Raw genomic sequence first — 20667 nt, forward strand, 5'->3', positions numbered from 1 at the left:
ACTCCACCAGGCCCTGGCAATCATGAACCTACTTTCAGTTCCTATGAATTTGCCTATTCTGGACATGTCAAATAAACAGAATCGTATCATATGTGCCCCTTTGTGTATGGCTTATTTTACTTAGCATAATGTTTACAAGATTTACCTATGGTGTAGTATGTGTCAGTACTTCATTCCTTTTATGACTGAATAGTAATTCCACTATGTGAATATGCCATATTTCCTTTATTCCTTCATCAATTGAAGGACATTTAGGGTGTTTCCACCTTTTGGCTACTATGAATAATGCTATGAACATTTATGTACAAGTTTCTTTGTGGACATATGTATTTAACTCACTTGAGTATATGCCTAGGAGTAGAACTGCTGGGTGATATGGTAACTCTTTGTTGAACTTTTTGAGGAACTGCCAAACTGTTCTGCCAAGCAGCCACGCAACATTTTACATTCCCACAAGCTGTGTATGAGGGTTCCAATCTCTCCACAATCTCGACAGCACTTGTTATATTGTCCATCATTTTCATTATAGCCATCCTCGTGAGTATGAATCGGTCCCCACCCAAGTTTAAAACTAAATGAGAGAGTGACATAGAATTGAAACATCAAAATGTCACCTTCATTTATTATAGAGCTATACTGGAGGAGAGGATTAGTTGAGAATCTAATAGGCCTGCTAATGCTGCACCCAGGAGTTAGCAAGCCTTATCCACCCAGGCAGAGACAACGTGGGACAATCTAACCCCAGTCACATACACATATGGGGGTGGCCACAGTACAATTCAGAGAAGAGAAAGGTGGAGAGAATGTGCTCTTCCTATAGGAAGGTAGATCCTACAAAAAAAAAAAAAAAAAAAAGGGAGGGAGGAACTGGCTGCACAGACATACTTTCCCAGCAGTCAAGCTGCTCTTCCTTCCCTGAGCAAGAATGAGCAAGGGAATAGAAAGAAGTCAGGGTGAGGAAATAGACCTAGGAAAAGATGCCTTCCCCACCTAATAATGATAGTAATAAGGTAGAGGGAAGTTGGGATGGAGGCACTTCATCTATCTATTCATCATGACTGCTGATGTAAGCAGAAGAGAAATCAAAGTATTAGTAAGCACTTACAAATATGTATTAGCAGCTCACCAAAAAAGACTTCACAGAAATATGTTAATTTTGAAAAGTACTTTCATAGTGTTATGTTGATGCTTATTATTTTATAAGAACTGAAATGCTAAAAATTAACTTATTTAAATAGGCTCATCAGCAAAGTTGGTCAACAAATATATAATACTTGAAATATGCTAAGAGGGTGGATCTTAAATGTTCTCACTACAAAAAAAAAAAGATAACTATGTGAGGTGATAGGTGTGTTCATTAGCTTGAGTGTGGTGACCATTTCACAATGTATAAACATATCAACATGATGTTTTGAATAATACATACAATTCCCATATGTACAATTTAAGTTACATACCTTAGATATATGTAATTTCTATTTTTCAATTATATCTCATTAAAACCAGGGACAAAAAAGGAAACTAGTCACAAAGGCCCACCTATTATATGATTTCATTTATGTCCAGAATAGGCAAATCTATTGAGATAGGAAGTATTAATAGATTAGAGGTTACCTATGGTTGGTAAAAGAGAGACTGTTGGTAAAAGAGAGCAACTGTTAACAGGTGGTGTGGCTTCTTTATGCAACGATGAAAATATTTTAAAATTAGACTATGTTGATGGATGCACAATTCTGTAGATATACTAAAAACAATTATATGCTTTATGATATATAAGTTATATCCCAATAAATTTGTTTAAATAAAATAATAAAAGTAAATAAATTACTTTTTAAAGTTGTAAAAAAATCAACAAAATAGTTTTATTATATATTATGTGCAAAGCACTGGTAGGAACTTAAACAAAAGCTATTGCTCCATCAAGTGCAGAACAAAAGTTCTTCCTTATTCATGGACTGATACCTAGCATTCATATTACACGCTTCTTTTTGACCTCTCCAGCTCCTATATTTGCTTCACATGGAAAGAAGCACTTTTAACCCATGTGCATGCAATAAAAGTAAAAGCCAAGACATTAATCTTTTCTTAGTGAGAAGTAAGAATGAGAGAGGGGCTTGGTAGTGGTGAAATGGGAAAACCTAGACAACCCTCTTTTCAAAGTATGGTTGCAACTAATTCCTGGGATACTGTCAATATCCACATTCATATTTAACTTCATAGCCAAATAGACTGTTCTTTAGTTATGTGGATAATATTGTGCGTCTACGTTTGTGTGTACAATGTGTGCATGTACTTTTCTCTAAACAATTTGAGATCTTTGAGCCAGGTGCGGTGGCTCGCGCCTGTAATCCCAGCACTTTGGGAGGCCGAGGCAGGTGGATCACGAGGTCAGCAGTTTGAGACCAGCCTGACCAACATGGTGAAACCCCATCTCTACACTAAAAACACAAAAAAATTGTTTGGGCGCGGTGGCAGATGCCTGTAATCCCAGCTACTTGGAAGGCTGAGGCAGGAGAATCGCTTGAAACCAGAAAGCGGAGGTTGCAATGAGCCGAGATTGCGCCACTGCACTCCAGCCTGGCCAGTAAGAGCAAAACTCCGTCTCAAAAAAATAAAAATAAAAAACAATTTGAGATCTTTAGGGAAAAAAAGGCTGCATTATGTGAAAATAAGTTTAACTTAGCCATTCTTACATATTAATTTCCTTTTCTGGTACTCTGTACAAAGATTTTCTGAAGCATCTAAAAGACAATCTTCATGAAGTTTACTTACAAATGCTTTATATATATATATATATATGTGTGTGTGTATGTAATGGTGGTAGGAATATGAATTTATACAAACTTTCAGAAAGAAAAATTATTAATATATATGAAGAGTGTTAAAAAATTGTACCAACTCTGACTCAGAAAATTCCTTTCTCAGAATTAATTCTGAAGCAATTACAAGGGATGTATTCAAAATGTATCTGGAAGGCCTTCCCTTGAAGTTATTCGTATAGTGAAAGATTGGACAGAGTCAAAATGTCTATCACCATGGCATTTTTAAACAAATTATAACAAATGAGTTAGAAATATTATGAAGTTTTTAAAAATTAAAGGTTTAGAAGATTACTTAGTATATGCTAAAATATTTAAAATTTTGCTACATTTTAAAAATCTTGATATAAAATAGTGTGCACCATATAATCTTGGGTTTTTCTGATGTACATAAATACAAATACATAAAAAACAGACTGTTAGTTCATTATCTATGAAGCACGTAAGTTTGGGTATATGAGCTATTTGAAGAAAATGGGTCATGAAAGAGAGAAAAGCAGTGAACACAAAAACAAACTGTGGTGAACACAATTTCTTTTGCTAGAGTTGAAATACCTTTTGTTTTAAGTTTTAGTTACAACTGATACCAGATTTGGAGTGTCTTATTAATGATAAGGTCTCCTTTTGGGACCTCAAATGACCTCTGGAGGCCAATTAGCTATTCTGTTTCTTTAAAAAAAAAAAAAAAAAGTAACTGAGTGCCTTAGTGAGAAGTCTGGATCAGGTTTCTGTGTCCTGCAAAGGTGGCTCATTTGCTGAGTCTATAAAGTTCCCTGCAATCTTGTCTACTCCAGGCTCATGATTCAGCATCCGCAGTGCTCAGGGCCCTGGTACAGCTGACAGAAGCTTCAGTTTGTACAAATGCCAGGAAGCTTGTTCCCGCGCTTGATTTAGCATTTCTGCTCACTTTCCACAGCATTAACTTTTAGGGAGATTCAACAACCCCCAAATGCAACCTAAGGCAAGAACTGACAACCAATAAGAATGATACATGAAAGTTCTTAATCTGTGGCACAAAACTCAAAGGCTGGAAAACACGTCCAATTACAAATTGGAATGTTATAAATCCTGAGACATGCCAGGGCCTCCTGAGCAGTATTTATAATGAAGGACACCTATAAATATTTGCTGAGAAGCCATCAGACTGAAAATCCCAGTTACCTATACGGCACAAGTCCATATATGGGAAAGGTGCTACTTTTATGCTGACATGTGTTAGCAATCTAGGAAAAAAAAAACAAACAACAAATCCAGTGATGTTTCCCCACTTTGTTTCCTTTCCTGTGCCCCCGGTAACCGGGACACGAGGGACACTGCTCAGGTTCAGTGGCACTTGTTGACCCCCTAAAAGTCAGAGTTTCTTTCTGTAGCCATTCTGGGGATCTTCACCCTGACTGACGGAGGTCACTGTTTCTTACGTACAAATCATCTCTCTCTCTCCCCTGCTTTAACCCAAATCCACTTGCTCTTTATTAATCCTCCCTGAAGACAAGAAAGTTCATCTCCAAATGAAGGAATCAGATACCCAAGTACCCTCATATTCAATGCTCCATGGCCTTAAGCAGGCTTATTTGCCCTCTCTCTGCCTTAATTTCTTCCGTAGTACAGCAGAAATAATAACATCCACCTCATAGAATTGTTATGAAGGTTAGAGAAAAAGTACTACCTAAATCTCACTTCCTCCACCTGTCCTCTGCCCTTCTTGGGCAGCAAAGTCATTTGCACTAAAGAATCATTCTAACAGCCCATCCAGTCTTCTAATCCAGATTTGATGGCCATGAACCTCATCCTTCTTTACTGACTACTTTCAGTTGCTGATATGGAACTGTATAGCTCTTTATACTCTCACAAAAGGTACTGTATGTATAATCAAAACAATAAACATTTTTTGTCCTGAATACCTAATGTTACCTCAAACATTTGTACATTTTAATAAATTTCTCCTCACTAAAAATAGTATCATTGTAAAAGAGCACAGGTGATTTTACTGAGACAGACGTCAAAACAACGCAGTGTGCACTGATCAACTCTATGATATGTACACTTATACTAGAGAACTTGCCGACACCGGTAACCATACCTTAGAGTACTGTGGTTTCCCATTTTCGTAGTGAATCTCCACATAATCAGAAGACAACAAACCACTACAAAGGAAAGAAAATAGAGTGATTTCTGCATCTAAGACACTTGGAGGTTTAAAAACAATCGGCTCAATAAATGAACGTGAGGGGCATGCAAACCACAATAGCTGCAGTCCATGGTTAGTACAGAAACAAAAACAGGTTATCATCAAGAGTCTCACACAGTATCCAGGAATAAATTACTCCCCAGTCTATGAAAAAAAAAAAAAAAAAAAAAAGACAAGACACAGACAATCTAACAGTGAACTCTTTTTTTTTTTTTTTTTTTTCTTTTGAGACTGAGTCTCGCTCTGTCGCCCAGGCTGGAGTGCAGTGGCGCGATCTCGGCTCACTGCAAGCTCCGCCTCCCGGATGGTGAACTCTTTTTATTCACATTATTCAGGATCTGATTGATATGTTAATTAATACAGAACAAACCAAAAGGCAAGTAACACGAGGAGACAGATCCTATAAAAATTCCACAATTATGCCCTAAACAGTTGGAATGTCATAAAAGGTAATCATCAAGGAAGAGTATAAAGCAAAGGTCAGCAAGTGTTTTCTATAAAGGCCAGGGAGTAGATATTTTAGGTTTCGTGGGCCATGCGGTCTCTACTACAACTACTCAGCTCAGCCATTATATTGCAAAAGCAGCCATGGGCAATATATAAACAAATGAGCATGGCTGTATTCCAATAAAACTGTATGGACACTGAAACTGGAATTTCACATAATTTTTATGTGTTACGGAATATTATCCTTCTTTTGATTTTTATCAACCATTAAAAAATATATAAAACAAGGCCGGGCATGGTGGCTCACGCCTGTAAGCCCAGCACTCTGGGAGGCCGAGACGGGTGGATCACGAGGTCAAGAGATTGAGACCATCAGACCATCATGGCTAATATGGTGAAACCCCATCTCTACTCAAAATACAAAACTTAGCTGTGCATGGTGGCGTGCGCCTGTAATCGCAGCTACGCAGGAGGCTGAGGCAGGAGAATCACTTGAACTCAGGAGGCGGAGGTTGCAGTGAGCCGAGATCATGCCACTGCACTCCATCCTGAACGACAGAGTGAGACTCCATTTCAAAAAAAAAATGTACATATATATATATATATACACACACATATATAAACATTCTTAACTTGCAGACTGTACAAGTTAAGAATGGCCAGAGATTGCTTGTGTGCAATAGTTTGCCAATTCCTGGTGGGATAAAAGAAAGGGTAAGGGGTCAGGCACAGTGGCTCACACTTGTAATCTCAGCATTTTGGAAGGCCAAGGCAAAGAATTGTTTGAGGCCAGGAGTTTGAGAACTAGCCTGGCAACCCCCATCTCCAAAATATTTAAAACATTAGCCAGGTGTGGTGGCATGCACCTGTGGTCCCAGCTACTAGGGAGCCTGAGGTGGAACGATTGCTTGAGCCCAGAAGATCGAGGCTGCAGTGAGCTATGATTGCACCACTGCACTCTAGCCTGGGTGACAGAGCGAGACCCTGTCTCAAAAGAAAGAAAAAGAAATTTAAAATAAACAAATAAATAACAAAGGTTAAGAAAGTCATTGAAGTCAAACAGTGTTTAAAACCTATTTAAAACCCCTTATTAGTGTTGTGACCCTGGGCAAGTTCCCCAACTCGTATGTCAAATGGAGATGGTCAAGAATGTGAATCTCACAGAACATTGTGAGGATTAAAGGAAACCATGAATATGCAGTACTTAACTCAGACTATGCAGTACTGGGCTAAGAAATGCAGTACTTAGCCTAGTACTTATTCAGTACAGAGTACTGAGTATGCTAATTAGGTACACATAAATTGGCATTGTGGTGGTCACTATTTTTATTTTAACTCAACTTCTTAAAACATATTTCTCCCCATACAATGTGGAAATACAAAATATGTGCCTCCTGAAGAGCACTGGATTATTAGGGCATCTAGGTTCCTGTTTGGGCTCTATCACTAGGAATAATGACAAGTGATAACTGGCATTTGCTGACCACTTACTATGGCACAGGTACTGTTATAAGGACTATAATGGTATTAACTCATTTAATCCTAATGGGAACTGAAGGACAAGTGTAGGTCCCACTCTAAGCCAGCTGTATGCTCTAAACTTGGGTCTTTACTTCTCCTTATGCAAAAATGAAGGGCTAAAGCAGAAGATTCCTCAGCTTGTGCCCTACTCTGCTATTCTGATTTTCTATAATTTTGCCTCATAGTAGGTTTTCTTGTTAGGAAAGCGTGACACTACTTCTTTAGCTGAAAAATGGGAGGACTCAATGATTTTGCATCATTTTGAGAGCTGCATCTGATGCATTCTAAAAATAATCCAGTGAAGAGGGCTGGAAAGGGGTGCTGAGCACCAGTCAACAGAGTAACTGGGGGCCTCCTGGGTATGTCCTGTGTGTGCTGAAGGACAACCTTTCCAACACAGAAAGGAAGCCAATGCTTAAACTTTAGACATGTTTCCCATTAAAATCACAAACCAAATGTGTACTGAAGGATAATTCTACACTTGAAACTAAATTGTGGTATGTCTACTCATTCCTTTTTAAAAATCTCAGATAGTAAAAGTAATGACAATTACCGAACTCTGTATATATGGGGAATATCTTACAGGGTGCAGAAACTCCTTTCACTGCTAGTTAATTAAGTTGGCTACCAGCACTGTGATACACGTAGATGAAGATGGTGATGGTATCATTCTTGTGTGGAAAGCTTCTGCAACACCAGAAGGCAGAGAGGTCTCCCTAACTACATTCCAACTGTGTCTCTCTACAGGTAATTTACTATTTTCAACATTTTCAACCACACAATCATTGGAGCATGTCTAAGAGTTGGAAACAATGTTATTTTAATTTTGCCTGTAATTACAAGGGCATTCTAACCATGAATTCCCAAATCTGATAAAGGTCACTTTAATTATCCTACTTCCCTCTTTTTAAGGGTCTCTTCTCATGAACATACCTGTTTCTAGTATCTCTGGCATTTTAGAATCTTAAAGAAGAAAAACAGCTACTTTTCAGGAGGTCTATGGCAAATACTGAGAGAAATACACCACCATATGCCCCTCCTCACCACGCCAGTCCACTCTTCTACTTCCTATAAACAGCACACATCCCCATTTACTCCATCCTTTCCTTCTGTCTGACCACAGCCAGCCTCCCTTGAAACTAATTCTTCCACTCATCACAGTATCCCTAGCACCTGGCATAATGCCTAATGCATAGTAGGCCCTTAATCAATATCTGCTGAGTGAGCAAACATCTACCAACACCTGCTATATGGGCTTGGAAACAGGCTGAAAAATGCAACTCTCAAATTGAAACTAAGCAAAATCAGCACAAATGTGCAAGATTGATCACCTCACTCAAAAATATTATTTTATAATTTCCTTGAGAGTGAATTACGTCAACTGAAATGTAACCTAATTAATTATAAAAGTCTTGAAATAATATTGAAATGTAATTTTTGATGATGGACAAGAAACACTAAAAAGGGAGAAGGGAATAGTGGATTGTGCAGTGGTGTCTCCAGCCCCAGCCAGCCGGGAAGGAACAGGTAATCTATGTCTCCACATGCTTGAAGATGAGTTGTCCTTTCCTCCACCTCTGCTTTCTGTAGTCCTAATACAATTTCCTGTTGGAAACAGAATGTTCTGAAATGCTAATACTCATCTATTTAGCAATTGTGGACCCAAACATAAACTGGCATTTTACTTTGTTGATCAGCCAATTGGATGTTTGGTTCTGAAGACACTAATAACTTGTGGGCAAACTCTGAACATGCTAAATTCTAAAATAAACATCTTTTTTCAATCACTGAAGCTACAGAAAAGCTGTATTCTGTGGCTACTCCCATGCTTCTCATGCGGGTTATCTGTTGAAAGAGGAGTGACCTTTATAAGTAAATGGATAAACGTAGGATGGAAGTTCAAAGCCAGTGAAAGAAAGTGGAAGAACCAGAACAAGGAAACTCTTGAACCCACTCACTCTGCACCTTCATGGTGAATCTGCATCACCAAAGTAGTGAAAACTCTAGGAACTCTAGAATCAGACTAAATATGATTTTACTCAAAATATGAAGAACATGTAAGAGCAGGAGAAAATAAAACTATTGAAACATGACAAATGAGCCAAGAATCAGGTCAATGAAGGGAACTGGGGCAGAAATAATGCTGTGTGTCCACCAAATGCTATTTCATTTTCCCCTTCCTGGCATCCTGATAAGATCACATTTTGCAGGTTCTGCAGCAGTTAGGTTAGGGCCAAGACAATGGATCACGGCTAATGAGAGATGAAGGAAGTGATGTCTGCCCCTCTAGTGTGACCACTAAAATCCCTGCAGGATTATCTAAGCCCTCTCTTCCATGGCAACCCTGGAAGCCATACGCTCCAGATGGCATAACAGAAATATGAATGCAGCCTAGACTCTTTCATCATGATTTGGAGATGAACTGCCTAAAAGAGCTGCTCAACTTGCACTAGATCACAGTGTGGGGAAGAGATAACATTTTACAGTGCTGAAGTCTCAGATTTCATGTTTGTCACTGAAACATTGTCTAAACTGTCCTAATTTCAGGATTTATCACAAATATCTTTTAGAAATCTATGTTCAAAGAATTTCATAATCATCAGCAAATATACAAGCAGAGCTATTATATTTAGGAATTGGAAATTCACAAAAAGAGATTTACCTCAGGAAGGTTTTGTATGTATGTGTATAGACGTGTGTGTGTGTGTGTGTATTTGTTGGAATCCTTGAATATGAGATTCATGTTTCTAATGTAAGTAGACACATAAACAGCCATGTGGTCAAAACTCCCAAAAGTTTATATCTTCCATTACAAGGAAGTTCCATATGGAGAAGCCAAGGATTCTAATAATTGGAAAAGTTAGGTACCAAGATTCCCTAGTACCTAGGAAAGCTATTAACGAAGAAGAGTAGATTACAGTTTTTTTGGAAAATAACTTGAACCCGTTACTTTAAACAAAGAACCAGCCAGGCGCGGTGGCTCATGCCTATAATCTCAGCATTTTGGGAGGCTGAGACAGGCGGATCACAGGGTCAGGAGTTTGAGACCAGCCTGGCCAACATGCTGACACCCCATCTGTACTAAAAATACAAAAATTAGCCGGGTGTGGTGGTGCGCATCTGTAATCCCAGCTACTCAGGAGGCTGAGGCAGAAGAATTGCTTGAACCCGTGAGGCAGAGGTTGCAGTGAGCCGAGATCGCGCCACTGCATTCCAGCCTGAGCGACAGAGCAACACTCTGTCTCAGAATAAAACAAAACAAACAAACAAAAATATGCTTCTCTTTGGAGTAATTCTGGTCAGAAAAGTTTAAGGGCAGGCTGATCAAAGAAAACAATTGTTCAGAACAAGACAACGTGGCTAACTGGGCCTTGGGCTTTGAGGAAGACTACTAGAAAAGATACACATTGGACCACAAAGGAAATCATTTTTTCTACATGACTTAAAATCATTTACTTCATTGTAAAAAGTGGTTGAACTACCAGTCTCTGGAAGTCCTTTCTAGTTCTAAAATCTGTATTCTCTGAAATTTTGTATTAAGCACTCAGTTTATTTCTAACTAGGAAATTGAGTGAGTTGCTGAGAAGAAGCTTGTCTGAAGGAACCTAGAGGCCCACACAGCAGTTCTTCACCAGCAGAACTAGGTAAAAAAAAGTCTAGATGAATAGTAGCAAGCACCAAGGCCTAAAAACTGGATGGCCATATAATTTATCATCCAAACTGGGCATTTCTGGAAATGAAAAGAGGCATATTAATAATTGTGGCAGGACAACAGACACACATAAACCAGGAAGGGCTATCCTGGGAAAACTGGGGCATATGGTCACCCTACCTAAAGGCCAAATGTAAGGTATACACATCGAGTTCTACATGGAAGGTCAGGTTGGTCTACAAGGCGGAAAATACTCAAAAGCTGAGACTCTAGTAAGCAAGCAGTCTGTGAGTATGTCTTCTCCTCCAGTCGCTTTTGGGTTCTGTCACGGCCTTTGGGTTTCACATGGCCACTGGTATGGTTTGGCTGTGTCCCCACCCAAATCTCATCTTGAATTGTAGCTCCCATAATTCCCACGTGTTGTGGGAGGGACCCAGTGGGAGATCACTGAATCATGGGGGGCAGTTTCCCTGATACTGTTCTCATGGTAGTGAATAAGTCTCATGAGATCTGATGTTTTATAAGGGGAAACCCCTTTCACTTGGCTCGCATTCTCTCTTGTCTGCCACGATGTAAGACGTGCCATTCACCTTCCATCATGATTGTGAGGCCTCCCCAGCCAGGTGGAACTGTGAGTCCATTAAACCTCTTTTTCTCTATAAATTACCCAGTCTTGGGTATGTCTTCATCAGCAGTGTGAAAACGGACTAATACAGCCACTGTTTTAGGAAAGCCTTGAGTAGGTGCCTTAGGCTCTCTCGGTGCATAACATCAGTAGGCGGATCTGGGCAAGTGGAGTCAGCAGTGTAAGTTGTGGAAGTCAGGAAGCTATGAGATCACATTCACTGCAAGACACTGAACTTGTCAGGTGGTGACCAGCCATACACCTTGCCATACATCTTTGTTCCTAAGTAAACAGTAGCACAAATACCCTAATTCAATTCTCAGTAGTAAAACATGTAAGTTACTTCCATATGTGTCCAAATTGGGACAGGAACAGAAGTTAAACAAACAGTAGAAAAATTAAATTATATCTAGAAAAGGAGTACCACAAATGCCCATATTTCTCATGCAAAGTCAGTCATCTGATTATCTGCTGCTTGAAAGCGCTTAACTTCTCAGTACTGGGAACCCTAATCACACCCAAATGAGCCCTGACATTCATCCAAGAAGTCTCCTACCACCCCTTCCTTCCAGGTCCACATTTCATTCATTTAATGACAACCAACCAATGCTGCCATTGTGGAGACTCTCAACTTCATGGAGCCTCGAGCATAGTGACATTGTTATGCCCAAGGCTCCATGAAGCCACAGTGAAGCACCGTGCCCGCTCCCTCTTTCCATTAGAAGCTTCTCTGTTTTGTCCTTTTATACACATAAGATATTTTAAATTCACTAGATAATTACTGTAAGTGGTAACGCAAACACAAAATTTAAACTCAATACATTCATATAAACATAAGCTTGTATCCTACAATTATGCTTGCTCTTATATTGCTTTTCTTTTTGTAACAGAAGACTTTAAAAGTATAACAATTTTTCAACCATTACTTTTCTAAAGTTTTAAAAAAATTAGACTCATACCACCTAAAATAGTTTTTATACCAAAAGTTGTTTCAGCTAAAAAATATATACTCCTTTGAGTGTGAACAATACAGTAAGACTTTTAAGCTACATTAAAAGATCGAGGACATGGAGAGGCTGGGATTTAAGCATGTAGCAATGATATATAAAGTGGGTGAAAATAATTATAGGTTGCATAGAGGCTTTGTGTTAAGTCAGACAAAGATGGCATGCCAGGCAAAGGCTGGTAAGTGTGGGCACATTTCATAGGAACAGAACTGCAGGCAGAGAATGTTCCTAGCATGAATAGGGTATAGAGGTTTTTCTTTGGGGTAACAAGAGAAATTTAATGTGCTCCTAAACCATATGAGAGATTGCAGTGGAAATGTAAATGTGTAGGTACTCCTGCATCTCAGGTAATGGTCCCATTAACCATAATAAAGTTTAGAAAACCCTAGTATAATGAGGACAAGAAACACAGGCAGGCCTGCAAGCTAATTGTAGAGTGGAGAAAGGAAGAGTTAGGAGACTTGAGGTGATATAAAAGCTGAGAACCCTCACTCAGCTGGCTTGATCAGCCGATAAAAGCCAGTGAGAGTTCCCTTCTGAGGAGGGTGGTATCAGAAGAAAAATCTTTAAATAAAAAATGAAAGATGTTCATTTCTTCCCCTTAACTTAAAGCCCGACCATATGAAGTGGATAACACATTTCTAGTTGTGGCTACCAGTGTCTCTCCAAGTTTCCAGTAATTTTGAGATTCCTTTATGACAGAATCATGGTTACTTTCACAATTTAGTTTTACCCCCGTATGTCATAAAACCAAAAAAAAAAAATTAAACACAAGGAAAACTGGATCCAAATAAAAAAGGCGTATCTTCTGCACATAGTTACACATCACTGAAATGCTATGATGAACAAATTTCAAAGCTAATAATGAATATAGTTGGTGAATATTGCTAATCCAGCTTCTTTTCTGACACATCCAATATTTATTAACATAACTATAAAGCAAGCATCACACATAGTGATACTGCAGAGAACAGAAGAGGATCCATGATCAGCCTTGCCTTCTGGTAACCTTGTACAGAAGAAACTACTCTCTTCCAAGTCCAGTTTTTGCCACATTCTAGGAAAAGAACTCTTTTCATTTTTTTACTTTTCTCATTCTTTACTTTTTTCATTTTTCATTCTATACAGAAAAACTGCACATCTGTTTATATGGTGTTCTATTCTTCCTAGGTATATATAAAATAGCCAAAAGAATGAAAAAGAAACCAACAGAAAAACTATCAGAAATAATAACAGTTAAGTAAGGTGGCTGGTTACAAGATAAGTATGCAAAAACAAAATACATTTCTACATGTACAACCAATAAAAAACATCTAAAAATAATCAAGGGGAAAAGTTTTATATGTGTACAGATATAGTTGAATTTATTTATATATGTATAATGTACAGAGATATATGTATATGAATATACACACCTATATATTTACATACATATATATAACCTATGAATAAACTTGGATTTAAATAAACATGAAGAAATATGTATACAACATGCAACTCATGAAAAAAGAAAACAAGAAATATTCATGGTGGTCAATCATATACCAACCTACAGCTGCACTAGCAATAAAATACCTGTGAATTAAAATAATGAAAGAGATCGTTTTCCACCATTACTTTAGAAAATAAAAATGAATGACAGTAGCCACTGCTGGCAAGGATGTAGGAAAACTGGCATGCAGAGGGCAATCTGGCAATAGGTATCAAAAGCCCTGAAAGCATGTTCACTCGTTAATCCACAAGTTCCACTCATAAGGGTTTCCTGAGGAAATGACCAGACAAAAACAATACATGCACGATGTAGGTGAGAGCAGCTTTCTAGTGCTTTTACAGACACTTAGAAAGATGTTCACAACATCATTCAATGAAAACAAAAATAAAAGAATACTATGCTTGGCAACTTTTTAGAAGTATGTTTATATATATACATTCACATATAGAAAAATGTCTGAAAAGGTGTATACCAAATATAGCAGTGAGCTACTGTTTCCTGCGGAACTTTCAATAGTTTTTATTTTCTTTCTTTTGCTTAACTGTATTACCTAAAATTTTTACAATGAATGTACACTGCCATTTTAAGAAGAAACCACAATACAAGCTATATTTTTAAAGGAAAAGAAGCATAGCTCCTTTAATAAAGGAATTATTTAATTAAGGACAAATTTCAGGTCCAGGAAACAACAGGAACCACAGACATTCACAATACCACCACCTACCATGCAGGGAGCAGCAGCTGGCCAGGCTTTCCCTACATCCCCTAAACTCAATGAGATGGATGTTCCCTGAACATCCGCTGGTGGGAGTAGGTAAAGACAAAAAGAGAAACAAAATGCCTCTCACCGTCAAGGTGATTATAATCTCATTGCTAAAATAAGCCAAGGCAGCAGTTAGCCTACTACCATAAATAACAAACAAACCATCAAGCAGCCCTCAAGGAGAAAATTAATTTCAATTAATATGATCAGGGAACCCTTTAGTGAAGAAGCAGGGCTTAGGCAGTCTCTATGATACAATTTGGACAGGGAAATATGGGCAGGAAAGAGAAGATCCTATAGACAGGGACCACTGTGTACAAAGCCATGAAACAGGAAAAGGCAAAGAGGCCTGTTCAGGGAAAAGCTAAAAGTCCAGTTGAGCTGGGGCATCAGTGATATGGGGCAATAGTGTTGAAAAGGTGGGTTTAGAAACAGTGACCCACAGGCTTAAGCAAGGGGTAGGACTTTCAAAGGAAAGGGAACTCTAGAACCAGAACTCAGAACTTGGAAGGCTATTTATTTCTACCAGAACCCTGGTAGAAATGCTAGCATTAACTGTATATGGTCCATTATGGCGAATTTACTATCAGTATCAGTTCCAGGAACCAGAATGGTTAGGACTAGAGAAGATAGGAGAAAAGTCCTAAATGAACTGATTCACATCCAGGAAAGCCACACCAAGGTTGGTAACTCATGACGGGTAGAAAAATGAAGTGGCCACTCCAGGAAAAATCCAGAAGCTTGTGGTCTAGTAGAGTCAAAATTCTGGGTCAAGAGAAATGCCTATAAAGGCTAGAGATCATACCAGCCTGTGGACACTAGATAAGCAAACTAGACTCTCCAAAATAACCATCCCACAAAAAGGACAGGCACCACATTGCATCCACAGTTCTTGGTATAGCTGTCTACACAGAGTAGGCATTCTAACGTTTGTTGATGAAGAGTCAACAAGTCAAGCAGCTCAGAAAAAAACAAGATGGTACATCATACTGAAGACAGGAATCCACAGGAACCTGAGGGTCCCAGAGGCAGGGCTTAGCCCCCAGGTAAGCAATGAGGGGTCTGAGGTAGCACACGGCAGTAGCAGCAAGAAAACTGAGACTCGGGCTACTTTCTGTCTCTATCTTTTGTAGATAAGTATCTGTGAAGGCAAAAGTCAATCCCAGGCAGTCAGCCCATGAAGACTGGGAATGTGTGGCTGAAAGAACAAAGGATGAGAGCAGACATGATTGCAAGATTACTTCAGCAACAGTCCTCTTTAGTATATTTCAAACAGAGCTTTACAAAGAAAGTGCATACGTGTGTTTAGGTGTATGTGTTGTGTGTACGAGAGTGATTTTTTTATTTTAGCAAGCTATAACAAATAGTAAGACAAGGAAATGCTGCTGGTATATGTCCACAAAGATCAGGAGGAAATGAGGTCAGAAGAAGTTGTCTGCCCTCAAACTGCTAGGCCAAAATAGAAAATTTCCAATTATTCCTTATCAAACAAGGGTAGGTTGGGTGCCAGCTCACTGAATATTTGCATTATATGTACGTGAACTTTTCTTTTTACACTAGTTCTAATTTCAGTGACACAGCATGAATAGCTGAAATCCTTCAAGAGTGAATGTCTGTGCCCTCCCAAAATTCATATATTGAGGCCCTAACCCCCAATGTGATGGTACTAGGAGATGGGGCTTTTAGGAGGTAATTAGGTTTAGATGAGGGCAAAGGGGTGAAGTCCTCGAGATGAAATTAGTACTCTTTTTTAAGAAGAGACCAAAGAATTTTGTCTCTCCCTCTCTCTACCATGTGAAGACACAGCAAGAAGGTGGCTTGTCTATAAGCCAGGAAGAGGGTCTTTGCCAGCAACTAAATCTCAAGGTGCCTTGATCTTAGACTTCCTAGCCTCCAAAACTGTGAGAAATAAATGTTGTTTAAGCTTCCCAGTTGATGAAATTTTGCTATAGCAGCCTGAGCAAACTAAGACAAGCATTAATTCTCTCCTCAATCCTAAACAAATTATTCTTTTGTGGAATGTTAGGAAAAAAAACGCATCTACATTATCTTTATTTTTTTCCTGAAAATTCTATTGTTACTATTTTTTATCACTACTTGGCTTTTTCTTTCTTATTTTTTTTTTAATAAAAATGCCCAAATCTTCCATGTAAGCTTCAGGATGAGAGGTTACCTTGGGTAGGAGTTGCAGTGGGGGAACATGACTGAGAGGAACACAGAGAGCTTCTGAGACACAAGCAATGTTCTATTTCTCAACCCGGATGGTGGGTATATACGAATGTCCATTTTATTACTCTTCTTTAAACTGGGTGAATATATTTTCCACTCCTTTATGTGTACATTTCATAATTTTCATAAATTAGAGGAAAAGAAACCCAAAATGTTTACAGATAATAGAAACAGAAGAGCCCAGCCCAATTCTGACATTAAAAATTTTGAGTATGAGACAAATTGAGCCAGAAACAGACCCAGGAAAAAGCCTCTGGAATTAGAAAGCTGTCACTACTAAGACCAGAACGGGAAAAAAAAGCTCTAAAGAACATGTGGGAGGTGAAAAGCACAGAAAGAACAAAAGGCAACTTTCTCCTTCTCTAAAAATAGCAAGCCTATTAGGCCACTTTTAGACTCCAGTGTTCACGTAGGAGTCCATTTCTATTAAAAGAGTAAAACTTAGAAAGGAAAAAGAAGTTCTTGGAGGATGCCAAAGTATGGAAAAGTTCAAAAATTTCACGAATAACAGACCAGACAGGATTTGAACTATATCTGACTTTATTACCAAAATAGTGAACTATCAGACCAGAGAGCTGTAGGAGCAGAAGATTAAAGGGTAAGGCAAACCAAATCCTTCCCCACACCGTTTTTTTCTATGGAAGGACACAGAGGAGCAAAGATTGTGTGTGGTGCAACATGGAGCAAATCTCATGGAGCGTGCCACCACAACAAAGCTGGTTTCAAAATAAAATGGCAAGGGAAATTATCCTGTGCCCTTCCCTGGAAGAATGTGCAAACTTGTATTTGATTTTTAAAAAACAGATCTTGCTTTCAATCACCAAAACTGCCATGGCTGGAAAATATCAATCTCAGTTGTTTCAATGATCACTAGAAAACTTATTTCTGAGTTCATAATGACAATAAATTTCTTCCTTTTCTGACTCCCACATTCTCCTACTGTATTAAGAGATGTTTGTACACAGGAAGGTGAAATTCATGGATGATAACACCAACGGTGAATCTAAAGAAAAGCAAGACCTATGATCACGACTATACTGAGATACAGGCATACCTTGGGGATACTGCAGGATCTGTTCCAGACTACCACGATAAAGCAAGTATCACAATAAAGCAAGTTACACAATTTTTTGGTTTCCCAGTGTACATAAAAGGTAGGTTTACACTATACTGTACTGTAGTCTATCATGCGTGTAATAGCATTATATCTAAAAATACTTTATTGCTAAAAAACACTAATGATCACCTGAGCCCTTCAGTAAGTTGTAATCCTTTTGCTGGTGGAAGGTCTTGTCTTGATGTTGATGGCTGCTGAACTGAGTGATCAGTGGTTGCCGAAGGCTAGAGTGGCTGTGCCAATTTATGAAGTTTGTCTCATTGATTAACTCTTCATGAAAGATTTCTCTGTAGCATGTGACGCTGTGTGACAGCATTTTACCCACAGCAGAACATTGTTCAAAATTGGAGTCAATCCTCTCAAAACTCTGCCCAACCAAGTTTATGTAATATTCTAAATCCTTTGCTGTCATTTCAACAATGTTCATAGCAACTTCACCAGCAGTAGATTCCATCTCATGAAACCACTTAAGTAACTCTTCACCCATTCAAGTCTCATCATGAGATTGCAGCAGTTCAGTCACATCTTCAGGCTCCACTTCTAATTCTTCCTCTCTTACTATTTCTACCACATCTGCAGTGACTTCCTCCACTGAACTCTTGAACCCCTCAAAGTCATCCATGAGGGTTGAAATCAGCTTACTCCAAACTCCTGTAAATGTTTATATTTTCACCTCCTTCCATTAATTAGGAATGTTCTTAATGGAATCCAGAATGGTGAATCCTTTCCAGAAGGTTTTCTATTTACTTTGCCCAGATCCATTAGAGTAATCATGATCTATGGCAACTATCACCTTACAAAATGTAATACAAAATGTATTTCTGAAATAATAAGACTTGAAAGTTGAAATTACTCCTTGATTCATGGGCTTCAGAATGGATGTTGTGTTATCAGGCATAAAGACAACATTAATCTCGTACATCTCCATCAGTACTCTTGGGTGGCCAGGTGCATTGTCAATGAGCAGTAATATTTTAAAAAGGAATCTTTTTTTTGTCCTGTGCCATAGGTCTCAACAGTGTGCTTAAAATATTCAGTAAACCATACTGCAAACAGATGTGCTGTCACCCAGGCTTTGTTGTTCCACTTATGGAGCACAGGCAGAATAGATTTTGCATAATTCTTAAGGGCTCTAGGATTTTCAGAATGCCAAATGAGCACTGGCTTCAACCTAAAGTCACAAGCTGCATTATCATCAAACAAGAGTCAGCCTGTTCTTTGCAGCATTGAAGCCAGGTTTTGACTTCTCCTCTCTAGTTATGAAAGTCCTAGATGGAATCTTCTTCCAATAGGAAGGCTGTTTCATCTACACTGAAAATCTGTTGTTTAGTGTAGCCACTTTTATTAATTATCTTAGCTAGATGTTCTGGATAACTTGCTGCAGCTTCTACATTAGCACTTGCTGCTTTACCTTGCACTTTTATGTTATGGAAACAGCTTCTTTCCTTAAATCTCACGAACCAAATTCTGCTAGCTTCAAACTTTTCTTCTGCAGCTTTTTCGTCTCTCTCTGCCTTCATAAAATTGAGGAGCGATATGCTCTGGATTCGGCTTTCACTTAATGGAATGTTTTGGCTGGTTTGATCTTCTATCCAGAACATTAAAACTTTCTCCGTATCAGCAACAAGGCTGTTCCACTTTCTTATTATTTCTGTGTTCACTGGAATAGCACATTTAATTTCCTTCAGAAACTTTTCCTTTGCATTCACAACTTGGCTAACTGGCTCAAGAGGCCTTGGTTTCAGCCTGTCTCAGCTTTCAACATGCCTTGAAACTATGCTTAATAATTCCTAGCTTTTAATTTCAAGTGAGAGACAAGTGACTCTTCCTTTCACTTAAACACTTAGAGGCCAGTATAAGGTTGTTAACTGACCTAATTTCAAAATTGTTGTGTTTCATGGAATAGGGAGGCCAGGGAGGGAGAGAGAAAGGGAATGGCCAGTCGGTGGAGAAGCCAGGACATACACATTTATCCATAAAGTTCACTGGATTCTATGGGTACAGTCTGTGGCACCCCCAAAACAACCATAATAGTAACATCAAACATCACTGATCACAGATCACCATAATAATTTAAATAATAATGAAAAAGTCTGAAATACTGTGAGAATTACCAAAATATGACACAGACAGTGAAGTGAGCATGCGCTGTTGGAAAAACGGTGCCAACAGACTTGCTTAATGCACGGCTCCCAAAAACCTTCAACTTGTTAGAAGCACAATATCTGCAAAGCACAATTAAGTGAAGAACATAAAACTAGGTATATCTGTGCACTCATGTTATATAGTTCAAGGCACTTCCAGATGCTTTTTGCTCAAAAAAATAAAGTCTTTTTCAGAGTTTCTATTTTTTCATCAAAGACAATACATTACATTGTTAGACTATTTAGAACATCCAATAACTCTAAAAAGGGTTATTCTAGGAATGTCTTCACATGCATGCTCAGAGGGTCAGTATTATAAATTGTTCTATTTTTATACAAAAGTTTTTAAATCTTGAGGCCATGTAACAGCACTCAATAGCCTTTTCAGCTGATTAGCTGATTATAGTATCTAAAACCAGAGGACATTTTTGAAATAGCTAGCAATTTAAATACCCACACTAAACTGCAATTTAAAATCAGAAATGATGAGTGAAGTAATAGCATAATGAGGCTTTTTCCCTTTTTTCTGTGTCTCATGCCTGATCATTCTTACAATTCTTAACTAGAGAAGAATTTGAATTTGTTCGTCCTTTAAGAGGACATTAAGCAGCTTGTTTAGAAAATTGAAAGTAATTCTAAGTTTTAAACCCATAATCTCATGAA

The 20667-nt window shown here is 38.4% G+C and overlaps 1 protein-coding gene and 1 pseudogene across 3 annotated transcripts in view; both read right to left on the minus strand.

The window, feature by feature from the left end:
• The window catches only part of ADAM23 (ADAM metallopeptidase domain 23), a 177587-nt gene that overhangs the window by 86144 nt on the left and 70776 nt on the right, over positions 1-20667 (minus strand). For all 3 annotated transcript variants that reach the window (XM_032754785.2, XM_058439253.1, XM_058439249.1), the window contains one exon: positions 4900-4963. In XM_032754785.2, coding sequence (XP_032610676.1) covers positions 4900-4963 — 64 coding nt within the window. The remainder of the gene's footprint in view (positions 1-4899; positions 4964-20667) is intronic.
• LOC131383464 (tigger transposable element-derived protein 1-like) lies at positions 17986-19759 on the minus strand (annotated as a pseudogene).

The sequence above is a fragment of the Hylobates moloch genome, unplaced genomic scaffold (assembly GCF_009828535.3).
Source record: "Hylobates moloch isolate HMO894 unplaced genomic scaffold, HMol_V3 SCAFFOLD_1, whole genome shotgun sequence".
Taxonomy (NCBI): Eukaryota; Metazoa; Chordata; class Mammalia; order Primates; family Hylobatidae; genus Hylobates; species Hylobates moloch.